The sequence below is a fragment of the Brachyhypopomus gauderio genome, chromosome 11, assembly GCF_052324685.1.
Source record: "Brachyhypopomus gauderio isolate BG-103 chromosome 11, BGAUD_0.2, whole genome shotgun sequence".
NCBI lineage: Eukaryota > Metazoa > Chordata > Actinopteri > Gymnotiformes > Hypopomidae > Brachyhypopomus > Brachyhypopomus gauderio.
This window is the reverse complement of record NC_135221.1, coordinates 13566638-13583632: the sequence shown is the minus strand read 5'-3', so window position 1 is coordinate 13583632 and position 16995 is coordinate 13566638. Positions and strand designations below refer to the sequence as shown.

Sequence of the window (16995 nt, the reverse complement as noted above, 5' to 3'; positions counted from 1 at the left end):
GGAATCTCTAGGGTGAGGTTACCTGGCAACATATGTAAACTATGGTAAAGATAATTATAGGATTCCAGAAAAACCTGAATTTCTAAGTTAAGCCATCTAGACATCAGATGGAAAGGTGGGGCATGTCTTAATACAAGATAATCATACATATATGTAACATTTATCTGGAAAGCAATTCAAGACCAACGTTCAACATTCGGTTTTTGTTTCTCTATTTGTTTATCTTTCATATGATTGCTCTTACCAGAATAACAAAAACTGGAATAACAGGAATGCGTTCAAAACCACATCACAGGGAAATCATGTCTAGTATTAATGTCCCATCCAGTGACTGTGATGGAATAGAAAAACAGCCATATATGTTCCTCCGAGTTTTTAAATCCTAAATCCTTTAAATTCTATTAGCCAGGTCTATAGTTTTTAAACCCAGTAAAGGAATGAACCCATACAATAATTATCATTGTATGTACTGTACTGCAATGTGGAGTTTTACAGTTGTTCAACGGGCTTCATAAACGTTTTTATTACAATAATTTTACATGATTACAATATTTTTTAGTGAAAAATACTTTTTTTGGTCGTTCATGACGTCAGTTGGGGGGGTTTGATTGCATTATCTGGCAACCCCGCTTCAGCGGCGTCTCCGCTCGACACGGCGCAGCTGAGCGAGCTAGACGCAAACGCGCTTGGCACCAGTGGTGGGAAACAATCTAGGAAACAAAACGGAGAACGGGGCTTATATAACACACATAAGGCAAGTGGTCGTTTTGTTTCACTAGTCCACTCTGTTTTGTTTTTTTGGCTTGTCGATACAAGAATGATTAGGGGTTTGAGACTGGGCGCTAATATTAGTACACTCCGGGTTGTTAGCGGGTTAGCTGGGTTAGCCGTGCTAGCTTAGCGTAGGCGCGCGCACGGCTAACTTTTACCCGCTCCGCCGGGAGAGGTGTGGTGCAGATTTACCTCAAATATCATTTTGGGTTCGTTATTGTTATTATACGACAGAACATGATTAGTAATGTTTTGGATACGTAGTTATGGTCCGTGCCTTCAAGAAACTTTTTGGGGTATTGGCCAGCTGGTGTAGCGTTATGTGTCCGTATGTTAGTCAGAAGCGGTGGCGCAGGTTTGATCTAAACTTACCAGACTCCATCTTACATCTCCAGTTCCTAAAGGAGATCGCTGTGGAGACTTATGTCGATAATTACCAGTGTATAATACATATGTAGCCCTGCATGTGTAACTCGTGCCTCGTCACGTGTATCGCATGAATCGTGCCTTCACTTGTTGGGTAGGGTGGATGTCTAGGTTAACTTCCCCTAGTTGCGGCGTGCTGGGTGGAGAGCTGCTCTAATAAGGGGTCACAGGATGTTGAGAGCTGATGGGGGACTTGATGTCAGTGTAGCTCACCAATACTGCATCTCTCTGTTATACTCACCAATACTGCATCTCTCTGTTATACTCACCAATACTGCATCTCTCTGTTATACTCACCAATACTGCATCTCTGTTATACTCACCAATACTGCATCTCTCTGTTATACTCACCAATACTGCATCTCTCTGTTATACTCACCAATACTGCATCTCTCTGTTATACTCACCAATACTGCATCTCTCTGTTATACTCACCAATACTGCATCTCTCTGTTATACTCACCAATACTGCATCTCTGTTATACTCACCAAGACTGTATCTCTGTTATACTCACCAATACTGCATCTCTCTGTTATACTCACCAATACTGCAACTCTCTGTTATACTCACCAATACTGCAACTCTCTGTTATGCTCACCAATGCTGCATCTCTCTGTTATGCTCACCAATACTGCATCTCTCTGTTATACTCACCAATACTGCATCTCTCTGTTATACTCACCAATACTGCATCTCTCTGTTATACTCACCAATACTGCATCTCTCTGTTATACTCACCAATACTGCAACTCTCTGTTATACTCACCAATGCTGCATCTCTCTGTTATGCTCACCAATACTGCATCTCTCTGTTATACTCACCAATACTGCATCTCTCTGTTATGCTCACCAATACTGCATCTCTCTGTTATGCTCACCAATACTGCATCTCTCTGTTATGCTCACCAATACTGCATCTCTCTCTTTTCTTGAGACTTTAAAGATATGTTCTGCAAAAATCCAGGATTTGTTCTTCTGTGGTTAATTTGAGATGGTACATGAAATGGACTACGCAATAAAAAAGGTTTTCATCTAACCTCTTGTGCCCCTCACCACACCGAGTTCTAGTGTGAAGTAAAACTTTAGTATTAAACCTTGATTTATAGGGAGCTGAAGTGTCTGTTAATCTTTTTTTTATTTCTCAGTAGCAGTCCGTTATTCAGAAACCTTTGATTGAGGCTACCTTTGAAACTTCATACACAGGGTTCATACTGCTAGTTACATTATATATATTCTGACTTGTTCAAAGGGAAGTTAAATGGTTTGAGTAATCATGTACAGTAGAAAGCATCAGTAAGCGTAAAAACGTTTTAGAGGGTTATTGGCTTGTAGACTGAAGGGTTCTTCAGTGATGGAGTTCTAGAAACACATCCCATGCAGGCAACATCTGTTGGCTTGGCAAAAGTATTTGAAGACTCCTGTTGAACACACGTGCTCATTCACATTCAGAGGCGATACAGGGCGTGAGATAAAACCCAAACTACAGTCCAAACACTACAGTGCTGAAACCAGGAATTCCAGGAGCCATTTGCTGTGATTGAGTTGGGTGTACCTGGATAACTTTTGGGGCTTTTTAGAACATTTCTAAACTTCTTTTTTTAAGTACAACACATTTTGGGGGGGGGGGGGGGGGGGGGGGCTCACTGAAGTATTATACAGCCTGTCAGTGAGTCCTGTTTCTCGTTTCCGTAGTCATCTTTTCAATATCTAATTTTTAGCATTTGTGTTCTCTGGTGTTACCAGTATTTAAGACTGTTCTCAAGATCAAAAGAATGTTTGTATTAAGAAAGAGGTGGGTTTTTATTGATTCATTAGTCAAACTCTTCTTGGTTTGAGGAATGTTTACTGATTCATTTGGTTTGCTTGCGATTTGGACAATGCCTGTTCAACCCAGAGGGCAGTGTGGTTGGCAACTCCATGGATCCTCACCTCATGCTGCTGTTCTCTGCTGTGGTTCGTGCAGACCGCTGCCATTGGCTTGCATGCCAGTGTTGTTCTGTAAACAGTGTCCCAACTGCCAAGTCGAATAAACGGAAACGGCCAAGAGCAGCGTGCCTACAGCAGGCTTGTGGAACCCGTCTTACCAAGGTTGTGTGTGTGTGTGTGTGTGTGTGTGTGTGTGTGTGTGTGTGTGTGTGTGTGTATCAGCTTTTGGTAATATACCGTCATACCGTGTTCTACCTGACTCATAGCCAGGATGTTATTTCCAGATGTGTAGCAGATCTTAAATGATCATAAACATTGGATATTTGCACTCAGCTTATAATCACACATGCAAGAAATGCAAATTGACGTAACAAGCACATGAATTCTAATGGCCTTATTCAGCTGTCTGAAGAAGAGCTTTGCATGTTTGATAGGAGTTAAAACTGAAAGGTTTTTTCTACATGTTATCTGAACAAGCATGCACGGAGGAGCTCCTGAGATGGTGACGTTGCAGAAGGTTTCATGAGAATGCCGTGCTGGTCAGTAAGTGCGAGACATCAGCTTCAGGTGCAGGTCAGGTACAGACCACGCTGTCCTCCATGGGGTTTTCCCCTTCGTTTGACTGTGGGGTGACGGGGACACAAGTGCTGGACCCGTGCTCTGCCTTTGGGTGTGTCCCCAATGTGATGATTACTGGTGTGGTGTATTTGGACCATGGTCAAAGGTTTTCCATTTCAGAATATCCCCTGACTCAGAAATGGCTCCGTTTGGCTTTTTAGCGGCATTCTAATATCTTGTTAACTGTATGTCAGCCTGCTGATACATATGGTGCAATAATTGCTAAGATTATTTTAAGGTTATGGAAATCGGATATTCCACCTACATGTAAAATGTGCCTCAGAGTTATGAATACGCTGCCAATTGAGGTGCTCCAACACAAGTTCTTTGGTACTGGTATGGGGTATGGAGTAGGGATGTCCCGATCCAGCTTTTTGAACTTCCGATCCGATACCGATATTTATTTGCACTTCCGATCCGATACCGATATCGGCCGATACCGATACCGGCCTATCCGAGCATGTATTAAAGTTTAAAGTTATTTAGCCAACTTACTTTGTTGTCAAACTCATGTTGAAAAGCGTTTTACTCTTGATAACAAGTAGCCAGCTGAATTAGGTGTGTTTGAATAATACACAATGGTTGGTAAGGAGAAACTGACCTGTTTATTTAGCAATTAATAAACTCAAAATAGACAAAATATTAAATAACAAACAGAAATAGCATCAGTAAACCAAGGATTAAAAAGCCACAAGTGCAAATAATATTGTAAATTATATAAAAAAAAAACACACAACCTGAGTGGAAAATAGTCTATTATTAACATTAACATTAACATCCATCAGTGCTCTTGAACAAGTGTAAACCAAAGCTTTAATAAAAATCCGTGCACATATCGTAAACTAATTAAAAGCAAAATGCCTTCTACTCCACACTTTGCTGCTCCATCCCCATCTATACACTCCCTTCAATTCAAACGTTTCTGCCAGTGTTAGTTGTGTAGGACCTTTCTTTTTGTCTTCGGTTTTCATTAGAAACTCGTCATGTTGTTTATGGTGGTATTTCGCTAAATGCTTGATTAGATTGGTGGTATTAAAAGTTCTTACAGCTTTACCACAACGCTTGACTTTACTGTGGCATATGTTGCACTCTACCTCTTCGTCTTTGTCATCCTTTAAGGTAAAATAATCCCACACAACTGACCGATAACTTCAAATTTAAGCCTGCTTTATACCTCCGGACACGGACGAATTTCGTCTGTCCGTACCAAACGTAGCCTCCGTAGGGGACCACTATACCTCTTTCCGGTTCCAACGTTGTTATGATTTTTTTTTATACATCCTCTAGAGGGCAGTATAGTCAAATTTCCGGCACCGGCGCACCAGCAATCTCCTCCCAGCTGTTTTTGCATCGCTGTTTATCGCGATGACCTGGCACCGTAGCAGAATGTAGCCTCTAACCAACTCGCAAAGTTTCTCTTCTAACTCGAGCGCCATTTTTTAAAGTCCAGTACTCTTCTTCATTGATTTTCCCGAATTGGTGTACTTCCGATGCTTCTGACTCTCTACTGCCCCCTGATTTCTGGTTTATATTGCTCCGTTACTACGGATTCGTAAGCGCTCTGGCAACGGACCCACTGATGGATGAAACGACCTCCGGAACCGGACGAAAGGGTCCGTATCCGTAATTACCGTAGGGTGTGAATGGGCCTTTACACGGCGGTCCGAGATGCCACGGAGCTAAATTGGGGCAGAAACTACGCTCGTGTGCTGAAGGTATGCTGGAAAATGCGGACCGGATTTTACTCTCACTAGCAAAAACTGGAATGGATTATCTAAATGGGTGCGCAGGAAAACCGGGATCGGACTTAAAAAAACTGGATCGGGAGTCTGGATCGGCATTTTCTCGTGTTTGCCGATCCGATACCGATACGCATTTTTTGCTAATATCGGCGGCCGATCCGATCCAAATATCGGATCGGGACAACCCTAGTATGGAGTATGGGGTATGGATATCTCTTTATTGCTTTTGCACCTTTAGTCTTGAATAGGGATGCAACGAAATGAAAATTCTTAGCCGAAACCGAAAACCGAAAATGAGGAAACCAAGGCCGAAAGCCGAAAACCGAAACACCGAAATACATTATGCCAATTATTAGTAACATTGGATTTATGGCTAACCTCACTAAAATCAAAGCATTGCTTTTCAAAGAATAAATCAACTACAAAATTTGATTTGAAAATATTTATTTAGCACTGACATTACAGTAATGCATATTATAAAATAAAATTAGTGGTGGGCCGTTAACGGCGATAAAGCTGACAATGGCCGACCACTAATTAAATTTAACTCGCTTGCAGACCGTTTTTATCTGAGAGGATAAATATATGTATTTTATACGAGTTAAATTAAATTATAACTGACTGGCCTGAAAGATAAATATAAATTCTCTCATAAAAACGTGACGTGAGTTGCAACAACATTAAACAGCTCAGGTAAACATAAATGTCGTCTGCTCGGCAAAACATAACGGGGCTCAAAGTGCTCTATTAGCTTACGAAATCCCTACGACAGAGAACGGCTGATCGTCTAAGACAACGAGTTCCATAATTTTTGGTGTAATGTCCTTTTGCCTCGGCGCCATCACTGGAAAAATTTTGCTAGCTTTATCCAAATAAGCGCGTGCAGGTGGCGATTTTTGCTTGCGTCATCACAGCACATTGTTTCGGCCGTGTTGTTTCGGTGATGAAAGTATTTCGGCCGAAAACCGAAAATGCAAATTTAAGCCATTTCGGCCGAAAATTTTCGGTGGCCGAATTTTCGGTGCATCCCTAGTAGGGATGCAAATGATTAATCGACTTTCGATTAATTGTCGATTAAGACGTTACTCGATCAAAATGTATTAATCACGATTAATCGTTAGAGAGCGCTCCTGTAGTAACTTGAACAGAGCGTAAGAACGAGAGGTGAACACGTGTCGCGAAAGACCAGAGTGGAAAACAAAATGAAGCGGGCGAAAAGACGTGCGGTGTGGGACCATTTTGAAGCGTGTTCGGGAAACGAGGCAGAAACTGCGTAATCCAGAAAATCCCAAGGAGGGAAACTTTATTTTCCACGCAACTCAAACAACAGCACTGTTCTCTTCCCCTCCCCTGGCGCGTGCAGGCGCCGCTCTCCCAGTGTCACTTAAAGGGCCAAGTGCCTGTCTGTTAGGGAACTCGCTGCGAGGAGTAGTAGTCGCTACAATTTCAACATTGTTAATTTAGGCAAAGAAGTCAAATGTTCTGTGTGTAATGCGGTATTGAAGTACAACAGTTCCACTAGCTCACTCAATTATCATTTGAACACCATGCATGCAGCTGTCCTGCATATCACCAGTGCACCTGGTCAACCTAAAATCACAGCTACACTGGGAAGGCGAGCGTTTTCGAAGCTCGCTACAAAAAATACGAGTGAGCTAAAAACAAAGCTATCTACTGCTACTACTGTAGCCCTTACAACAGATTGTTGGACGGCTCTAACAACAGAAAGTTACATTACTGTGACGTGCCACTACACTGACGAGAACTGGCAGCTAAAATCTGCAGTGCTGATTACGACGAACATGTCGGGTAGACACACCGCTGACAGTTTAACTGACAAGCTCAATGATGTTGTGGAGACTTGGGCACTCTCCGGTCGCGTTACAGCATGTGTTCACTACAAAGCTAGAAACATTGTCCAAACATGGGCTCAATAATATTCTGTTTGGCTCTCTATTTAATTTCTTCTTTTTTTAAACATTTTTTTAATGTTTAATGTTTCAAATTGAACTGAGCCAGTCCTTAATTTATTCCTTTTTTAAAATGAATGTATTTTGTTATACCATAAAAATTTCCTCATGCATAATTACTTGAGCAATATATAATATAATATCATTATCATAATATAATATATACTTTTTGAACAAAGTGTTTTAACTACACTGCTCAAAAAAATAAAGGGAACACTTAAACAACACAATGTAACTCCAAGTCATCCACACTTCGTGTTCAGATAGGAAGCAACACTGATTGTGAATCAATTTCAACTGCTCTTGTGCAAATGGAACAGACAACAGGTAGAAATGAGAGATTTTCAACTGATTTCAAAGATTTTTATTAATTGAGATCTAGGATGTGTTATTTTAGTGTTCCCTTAATTTTTTTGAGCAGTATATTTAGCTGATATTTTTAAAAGCCCTATTGAAACACTGAAATTCAGGTGAAAAACCCCGCTTATCGATTAATCGAAAGTCGATCGATAAGATCAGTCAACTAACGATTAATGAATTAATCGATAATTTGCATCCCTAATCCCTAGTCTTGAATCATGTGCCTAAGAAGTGTCAGGTGTATATGAACCAGCACCTGTTATAATGAGTTTGGAGATTAAAATATATTTTTTCCTTTTTTTTATTGTTTTCTATGACTAAACATATTACTGTGTTGTGTTTTTCTTTTCTTCTTTGTTCTGTTACATTGTTTAAAGATTACAGTATCACTGTTAACGTTGGAGGAGAATGAACTATATTAATTTATTTATTAATTTATCAGGAAAGAAGAAATTGATAGGTTTTCATTGGCAGTGGAGTATAATTGGAAGCCTGGCTATGTGCCTGTCTTCAGGGACTTTATTGGTTTATTATGAGTGAGCATGAACTGAAAGCCATTATATCACCGTCTAAAGAACTGAACAGACTGAACTAGTTGATCTTGTTTTTCTTGTGACTGGCATTTTCTTTACCCGGTAACAATGTTTTTAAACCTGACTTTATTGCTTCCCACAGGATGGGTTCACAGATGCAGTACATGGTAGGACTCCTGTATCTAGGGAGTGTTCTGGTCCCATTTCATCATCTCTAGCATCAAGGGATGTTCACCCAATCAAATATTTATCTAGCTCTGACGAAACAAGCTTGAAGCTACGTGTAGTTTCTACAGTGAACAATCATAGCATTTCTTCTTGTTGACGTGCCATTGGGCAAAAGTATCTCACTTCATTAGACTTGTCGAGCTTTAATGGAAAGGTGATAATTGCCTGAATAGAGCCCTGAGCAACCTAAGCTACCTTTTTGAGTATGGCAAACGCAGTTCGCTAGATCCAATCTCGTCACATTGTTGGATCACAGACGTTGAGGAATTGCCACTGCTGTCACAGAGGTATGCGGCTCCTTGGTTACATATAAATACCGCAAATCCTAACTAGACAAACACAGTCAGCACTATTTTTATGGTGCTTAAACTGTTCATGTACGTCATTCCGTGTCCTTATTTCGAATCGTGGCAGGGCATTACGTGTTATTCGTAAAATGTGAGTTTCTTGTGGTTTGTCGTTCCAGGAGTGTGACGGAGGAAGGTCGCTCAGGATGGTCACCATTCCGGAGTACTACGCTGGGAAGAGCGTCCTAATCACGGGTGCCACGGGCTTCATGGGGAAGGTTCTCCTGGAGAAGCTGCTGCGCTCCTGCCCTGGGGTGAAAGCCGCCTACGTGCTGGTGCGCCCCAAAGCGGGCCAGTTGCCCAGCGCCCGCGTCGCAGACATGATCAACTGCAAGGTGCGGCCCACGCTGCGGGGCCCGGAGACATAATCACATTTTTACACCTAATTCAAATGTAGATGATTAGCCAAGGCATTAGCTGTTTTGTGTGTTGTTGTTTCTGTGTCTAAAAAGTAATTACAAGTCAATCTCAAGAAGAGAATTTTCCTCAGTTCTTTCTGTAAGCATGTGTCTCTATCTTAACATGCTTCCATTTAACAGCGTCATTTATGTCATTTTGACTTGCCGGTGTGGTTTAGGACACAGGACAAGCTAAATCAAGTCAGCTCTTGAGCACATATTTACAGAGCATATTTTCTTGTGATTTTTGGTAGATGGAAATTTCTGTGAAGTTGACTTTTAAACCAAACCACTAATGTAAAGAATGAATAAAGTCACAGTTCACCCAAGATCCATGAAAACAGAGCTGCTTACTGACTGTTGCAGGGAAGAAAGCTGACAAACGAGATTCCAGACCTTCAGATCGGCTGTGGTGATAAATCCCTTCAAAGTCTATTATAGTCCTCGAAAGCTGCATCGCTATTATCCTGTCCTAAAGCCTCTGGGATGTTAGAGCCAGCATCGCTTTAAAGTGTCAGGATGTCAGGACTTTGGGTGCGCACATCAAAGACTTTCTGGGGCGTCCACCGGAGGGGTTGTGTGCTCGGAGCATGCAAACTGCATCCAGATCTGTAATGGCTCTCGTATTTCTGTGCACACTGTAGCTCTTCGACAGATTAAGAGAAGAACAGCCAGATTTTGCAGAGAAGATCGTGGCGGTGAGCAGTGACCTGACCAAGCCAGAGCTGGACCTTAGCAAGGAGGACCAGGACATGCTCGCTGACCGCATCCACATCGTCTTCCACTGCGCCGCCACCATTCGATTCAACGAGCCCCTTAAGTAAGCTCCGCCCTCTGACAGATCACCCCCAGACTGCCCCTCCACCGCATGGTGTGATCGCTGGACGGGTCCCCTGACCCCGTTTTTAGGGAGCCTGCATATTCCATGCCCAAACACACCTGAACCAGGTAGTCATGAACTGCTGCTTCAGGGTATGTGGTTGTGCTCATTAGAAGTACAGGGTTTCTGGCTTGGAGTATGCGGGGTTCTGGCTTGGGGTATGTAGGGTTCTGGTCCAGGGTATGTAGGGTTCTGGTCCAGGGTATGTAGGGTTCTGGTCCAGGGTATGCAGGGTTCTGGTCCAGGGTATTCTGGCTTGAACAAAACATAAGTGGCCACAGTGGAGGAATCTAACACATCTGCGTTACTTTACAAAGTTTTGAACTTAGCAAGTGCATGATGTCATTTGAGATAACAGGCTGCGGTCCTCTTTGGAGCTTAATGCAACCTTTTTTTTACGGGGCAGGTCACAAAAGATGGTATTCATTTCCTCTCAAAGTTCTTCTACACAGGGTTGTGGTTTAGACAGTTTCCTCACTCCAGTGTTAATTTTGACAGCAATTTTTGATTTAGTTTTAGTCTTAGTCTTTTGACTAAAATGTCATTTAGTTTTAGTCATAATTTAGTCATTGGATTTGTTTTTAGTCTTAGTCTAGTTTCAGTCAACTATTTATCATTAGAATTTAGTTGACTAAAATATAAATGGTGTAATAGACATTATATACACTTGCACAAAATGAAACATTTATTAACCAGTTACAGAATATTATTGTTTCTATGTGCAATATATACAAACAAACAAATTTCCAAACAAATTTATTGACCTGAACTTATAGTTATTGAGCATAACAATAACAAAACATTGATGACCATTAGGCCCGCTCTACCTGAAAACGTGGAGTTTGTTAATAATAATGCATATTACATTCTATATAAAACGGTGCTGTAAAAACAACAATGCCATAGCCCGCAGATGCCGTTTCATTTGTCTTATTTTTCCCGACATCATTGTCCCACATGGTTTACACACCGTCTTGTTTTTCTCAAAGTCAAAGGAGAAATGTGTCCATATATCACCTCTTATCTTTCTCCCTGCTGACATTGTCGAGATAACTTCGAGTTGAATTTCATGAGTGACCACAGTTCACAGGCCAGGTTCCTTGCGATGTGAAGACGTTAGTTCTGATCGGACGGTTACCCTGTTTGTTCTGCCTCTCCGTGTACGCTAAAGTAGTTACGGTTGGATCTCTTCTTAACTTATCCCTACCTTTCTCAAAAGCTAAATCAGATCTGATTGAATGTCGTTGCTGGCCAATATTTTTGTCTCGTTTTTATTCGTTGACGAAAATGTCCATTAATTTGGTCATAGTTTTTATCCCTTCGTATAGTTTTTATTTAGTTATCGTCTCATTTTCGTCATGAAAAAATGGTTCGTTGACGAAAACTATGACAAAAAATATTCGTCAATGAAATTCACACTGCCTCACTCTTGATCTAAAACGTTGGATTCAGAGCAGGAACCAAAATCTAGGGTTGTTTGTGGTTGTGTCCATCAGGGATGCCGTACAGCTGAACGTATTGGCCACACAGAAGATGGTGAGGCTGGCTCACAGGATGAAGGGCCTGGAGGTCTTCATCCACGTCTCAACGGCTTACGCAAACTGCGACCGTCAGCTGATCGAGGAGGTAGTCTACCCCCCACCCGTAGACTACAGGAAGCTCATAGACACGCTGGAGTAAGTGGTCACAGAGAACTTTGTGCTGCTTTAGTACTGCTTTATTATTGGTGACAGGAAGCATGTCTGTCAGAGTTGTAGAGGTATGATTAATGTGTGTAATCCAGGAAACAAAAAACACTAATCATATTAGAGGTATATTTCAAAATTACATTTGAGAATAATATTAATATTTTTAAAAAGAGGAGAATCATGAAGGGATGCTGGTTAACATGAGCTCCGGTAGGAAGGCTTTCAGCAAATGAAAACGCGGTCTGTTGTTCATATTGTACTGACCTTTAAACGGGAAGACGTGATGAGTGACCTGAATTCAGTAGTGCAATGATGTAATCCTTTAGCTCGCTGATCACGTCTCGCACACTTAATCACAGTAATTGTGACGACCTACATTTCGAGAGCAGCACCCCCGAATTGTGTTGTGTTGGACTTGGACAAGATTTCCAGGTCTTGTTCTTATTTATTATACGTCGAATGTGGTTTCTCATGGAAGCTCCTAAAACCATGAGGCTCTTTGTACTGATTGGTCGGGGGTGTGTGGCGGGGCGGGTTCAGGTGGATGGACGATAAACTGGTCAGCCTGATGACCCCCAAACTGATCGGGGAGCGGCCCAACACGTACACGTATACCAAAGCGCTGGCGGAGTACCTGGTGCAGCAGGAGTGTGGGAACCTCAACGTGGCCATCGTGCGGCCCTCCATCGTGGGGGCCAGCTGGAAGGAGCCCTTCCCTGTGAGTACCGCTCGCCGTTCCAGAGACTCGGCCCGAGTGTCTCCACAGGTCTGCTCAGGCCAGGACTGCTGTGTTAATCCACCTGTTCTTTTTCCATACCAGGGCTGGATAGATAATTTCAACGGACCTAGTGGAATATTCATTGCTGTAAGTCCTGTTTATTGTTCATATTGTTGCGCTGTTGCGATGATGAAGTGCATTACCCAGGTTCTACAGTGACTTTGCTGTGCATGAGACAGTAGTGTGTGTGCATGTCGGGGCTCAGTTGTGTGTGTGTGTGTGTGTGTGTGTGTGTGTGTGTGTGTGTGTGTGTGTGTGTCCCCGGCAGGCTGGGAAAGGCATTCTGCGCACCATGCGGGCGTCCAACAACGCCATCGCCGACCTCGTGCCCGTGGACGTGGTCATCAACACCACTCTGGCTGCTGCGTGGTACTCGGGGTCCCAGAGACACACCAGGTGTGTGAGATCACCTCTTCAGATCGTCCTAAATATTGGAACCAGGCTAGAACTCTGATCTGCAGCCTGGTTGCTGTCCGCACTGGAGAGGGTCACCCCTGCTATTGCCCATCTGGTTCATATTATCATTGTGTTGTCCTTTGTCACCCCGAGGAGGATGGGTTCCCCTTTCTGAGTCCTGGTTCCTCTTGATGTTTCTGCTTCTCAGTCTCCCGGGGTTTGTTCTCACCAGGCGCCTCTGGTTTGCTCTGCTGGGGCATGGACCCAGACATCTGTAAAGCTGCTCCGTGAAAACAGATTGTGAAACACTTTGTGGGAAAAAGTGCTATAATTAAAGTTTTGAATAATTGGCTGTATATCTGTAGCTATTTCTCAGCATTGTGTACTTAGCAAGTGACATTTTCTCAGCATTGGTGACCATTTCCAGGCCTAGTCCACCTATTCTCGCCTCACACCTGGTTCAACTCGTCAACACAACCCGGCTCGGAACTGGCTTAACATGGACTCTGAACACGCAAATTATCCTTATGTCTCCCACACCAAGGTTTTTTCTGTTTCTCACCTACAGGCCAAAATCCGTGTTGGTGTACAACTGCACGACGGGTGCGATCAACCCCTTCCGCTGGGGGGAAGTGGGTAAGAATCTCTCTTTGGGCCGTATGCTAATGTTCGCTGGTGTTAAGGTATGGATCAGTCGTTGATGCTGGAGGATGATGCATCTGTGACCTGTTTCCTAAGCGAAGGCACCGTGGCTCTGGGGGGGGATTGTTGACAGGGCTATACTAGGTGTCAAGCCAAACGCTAAGGACTGCCTAGAGACATTATTTCGTTATTTATCAGGCTTCCAAACTGGTCACAGAATTTAGTGAATGTGTGTGTCCTGTATTATAACCTCCCTAGCTGATCGAGGACAGTGTGTGTGTTGGTGTGGTAGTCACATGTTGGCGGTGTCTGGTGTGGTAATCGCATAGTAGCAGTGTGTGTTGGCGTGGCAGTCATGTGATAAAGGTGTTTGACGTGGTAATTACATAGTAGCAGTGTGTGTTGGCTAATTGCCTTGGTTGTCAAGTTGTTGGTTGTTTGGTTTCAGATATATAGTGTATTGCTTGAAACCCCTTTTGCCCCGATGCTCCAGCCCAAGAGTGGGTACTGCTTGGCTCTCACTGGCCCAAACTCTTGTTCTGGTCACCAATACAATGAGAGAAATTTGGACTCAGAGGATTCTGGGATTATGTGGCCCAGTGGCCAGATTGATGTCTTAAACTCCACACCTTTTTGTATTTTAATTTGTAGGAAGTTTTTGGTGGTGAGATAAATAATGTAAGACGGTGATAAAACAGACCTGCTAGCTACTACTCTTTTAAACAGGATGGAGCTTTAGTGTCATGTTTGCCATTTTATGTTCCTGAGGAAAACTTGGCAGTTTTTAAAATCTGATCTGTATTGGTCTGTACCAGTTTGCATTGATGGGTTTCGGTGTGTTTTTAACACATCTAGCTGGAGGGTCCTTGACTTTCTTTGGTTTTTCAGGATCATACCTTGCAGTGTGAAGTTTCCTCTGTTGAACCCCACCCCACCCCACCCCCCTTTTGTCTCTTAGAGTACCATGTTATATCTACTTTCAAGAGGAACCCCCTCGAGCAGGCTTTCAGACGGCCCAATGTAAATCTCACATCCAATCACCTAATCAATCAGTACTGGATTGCTGTAAGCCATAAGGCACCAGCATTCCTCTATGATCTGTGCCTCAGGATAACGGGACGTGAGCCCAGGTAACTTGCGCCGCGCCACGCCCGTCCCTGCCCCCCCCCCTCGTGCTGCCGCTTAACCCCCACGCCATGTGCTGTGATGTCATTTGCTGCTGACGGTTGGGGGAGGCGGAGCATGCATAAGCCAGGCAGAGGCTGCTGGCTTCTGCACACTCTCTCTCTCTCTGTCTCACTTGCGCTCTCTCTCTCTCTCTCTCTCTCTCTCTCTCTCTCTCTCTCTCTCCATCCATCTCTCTCCCTCTCTCTCTCTGTCTGTCCCGTCCCGCTGCCTGTAGTCCCGTTTAAATGCTGTTTTGTATGTCTGTGTCCGTGTTTTCCTCCTCAGAGAACTGTATAAACATGACCTTCAAGACCAACCCGTTAGAGCAGGCCTTCAGACGGCCCAATGTTAACCTGCGTTCCAACCCTTTTACCAATCAGTACTGGACAGCGGTGAGCCACACCCTCCCCGCCCTGCTGTACGACGCCTACCTCTGGCTCACGGGGCAGAAGCCTCGGTAAGGTCTCCAGAGGCTCCACCTATAAACCCCACCCCACCCCCTCCTGGCCTGGCCCCCCACCCTTCTGCTCTCGTGGAGCGTGGTGTTTGGGTGTGCTGCTTTGAAGGCCGCTGATCCGGAGCAAACGTCCGGCACCGCCCTCAGTTTGACCTCGTGCGTTGGACTGACGCTGCTAAGAAGCCGCTTTGATTGGCTCCCTGCTCAAGCATGCCCCTAGATATGCCCCTAGATACTCCCTTTGATTGGCTCCTGCTCAAGCATGCCCCTAGATATGCCCCTAGATCCTCCCTTTGCCAATGTTTTGAGCGAAACTGCATTTGGGTTTCAGAATGCAGCATTTGCATCTCGTAGCAACAAATCCTTTTTTTTCCCGCATTTGTTTATTTAATTGTTTATTATGTGGGCCATGCCATCGAGACTTCAGGAGCCATCTAAGACTTTTTCAGTATGTTCACCTAACCAGTCAGTCTAGAAAATGTTATTTCTGACCAGTGCCAGAGACCACACAGTTCTAACAAACTTGTCAGTATTGGGTCAGTGTGAACTCTGATCTGGGTCCAGATCCAGATCCTGGATGTGGTTCTCATCCTGAGCCACGCTGATCCAGCAATACTCTCGGACCAGGCACAGCTCTACACCAACACTCTTCCCTCAAACTTCCATTACAGAAGTATTTGGTTTCTTATTAAGACACTAATTTATCGAAGAAGCAAAATCGTGTTAATCAAGTTCTGGGTAAATACTTGTTGCTGTTATGATGCCTGTATTACAGCTTAATTAAGCTTTTTTACGTTGGTTTCCTTCACTGGTCTGAAAAACATCTTGTTTGAGCCTGAAGACTTTTCGAAATGGTGTTGTATAACAATTCTGTTTTTGTCTCTTGTTAACATTTGGAAGATGATCATTGAATGTTTTCCTTTGGTACATCATGGGTCCATCTTGGAGGGCAACTTGGGTCAGCAGTATCATACAAGCACATCTTGCACAAATTCACTCTGGACATCCAGAGATTAAAGGATTCAAATTTGATCTAAATTTGTACCAACAGCCTAAAATTGTCCTGATTTTTCGAAAGGTAAAACTCCCAGCTCAGAAGCCCTCCAAGACACCCACATCCACCCACACACCCTGATCTAACATTCCTGATATCTGATTGTCTGTCGGCCGAGGCACAGTCCCAGAGTTGTGCTTCGTCTTTGGGAATGATCGTATTTTGTAAATTCAGAAGTGTCTGTGCTGCAATCAAATGAGTTCCTGCGTGGTTCCGAGGAAGTTCAGTCCAGTGCATGATAAGGTGCCTCCCCATGTGAAGGTAACACTCCCCTGGAGCGCCCGGAGCCCTGTCAACTGGCTGGTCTTGGCTTGATCTCCATTATTGATTCTCCATTGTTTGTGCCGTCGGTTTTTAAACGACACCTACGTCACAACACCTCCGCCAAGTGCCAGTTCATAGAGCTCCGTGCTGCTTGTGTTTGGTCTCCACTACTAACGGGTCACATGGGTCAGTTTTCGGCAAGACAAAGGCCCTTGTGCAAGTCTGATCTGTGTCTGATGTTGCACTCTCTCTCTCTCTCCTCTCTCGCTCTCCCTCTCTCATCTCACCTCACCCACTTCTCTCTCTCTCTCTCTCACCCTCACCCCCCCTCTCTCTCTCTCACTCGCCC

The 16995-nt window shown here is 43.6% G+C and overlaps 1 protein-coding gene across 4 annotated transcripts; it reads left to right on the top strand.

The window, feature by feature from the left end:
* The first annotated feature begins 605 nt into the window (after nt 1-605).
* Nucleotides 606-16989, top strand: far1 (fatty acyl CoA reductase 1). Of its 4 annotated transcripts, XM_077022147.1 has the most exons (11): nt 637-754; nt 8490-8862; nt 9042-9257; nt 9965-10140; nt 11697-11876; nt 12429-12606; nt 12709-12753; nt 12935-13062; nt 13631-13698; nt 14663-14834; nt 15157-16989. In XM_077022147.1, the coding sequence occupies exons 3-11, from the start codon at nt 9069-9071 to the stop codon at nt 15221-15223; spliced, it is 1203 nt and encodes a 400-aa protein (XP_076878262.1). In that variant the 5' UTR covers nt 637-754; nt 8490-8862; nt 9042-9068; the 3' UTR covers nt 15224-16989. The 4 variants fall into 4 exon arrangements, with proteins under 4 accessions (XP_076878261.1, XP_076878264.1, XP_076878263.1 ...); XM_077022146.1 differs by lacking the exon at nt 8490-8862 and having other exon boundaries at nt 606-754; XM_077022149.1 differs by lacking the exons at nt 8490-8862; nt 14663-14834 and having other exon boundaries at nt 606-754.
* Nucleotides 16990-16995: the final 6 nt, after the last annotated feature.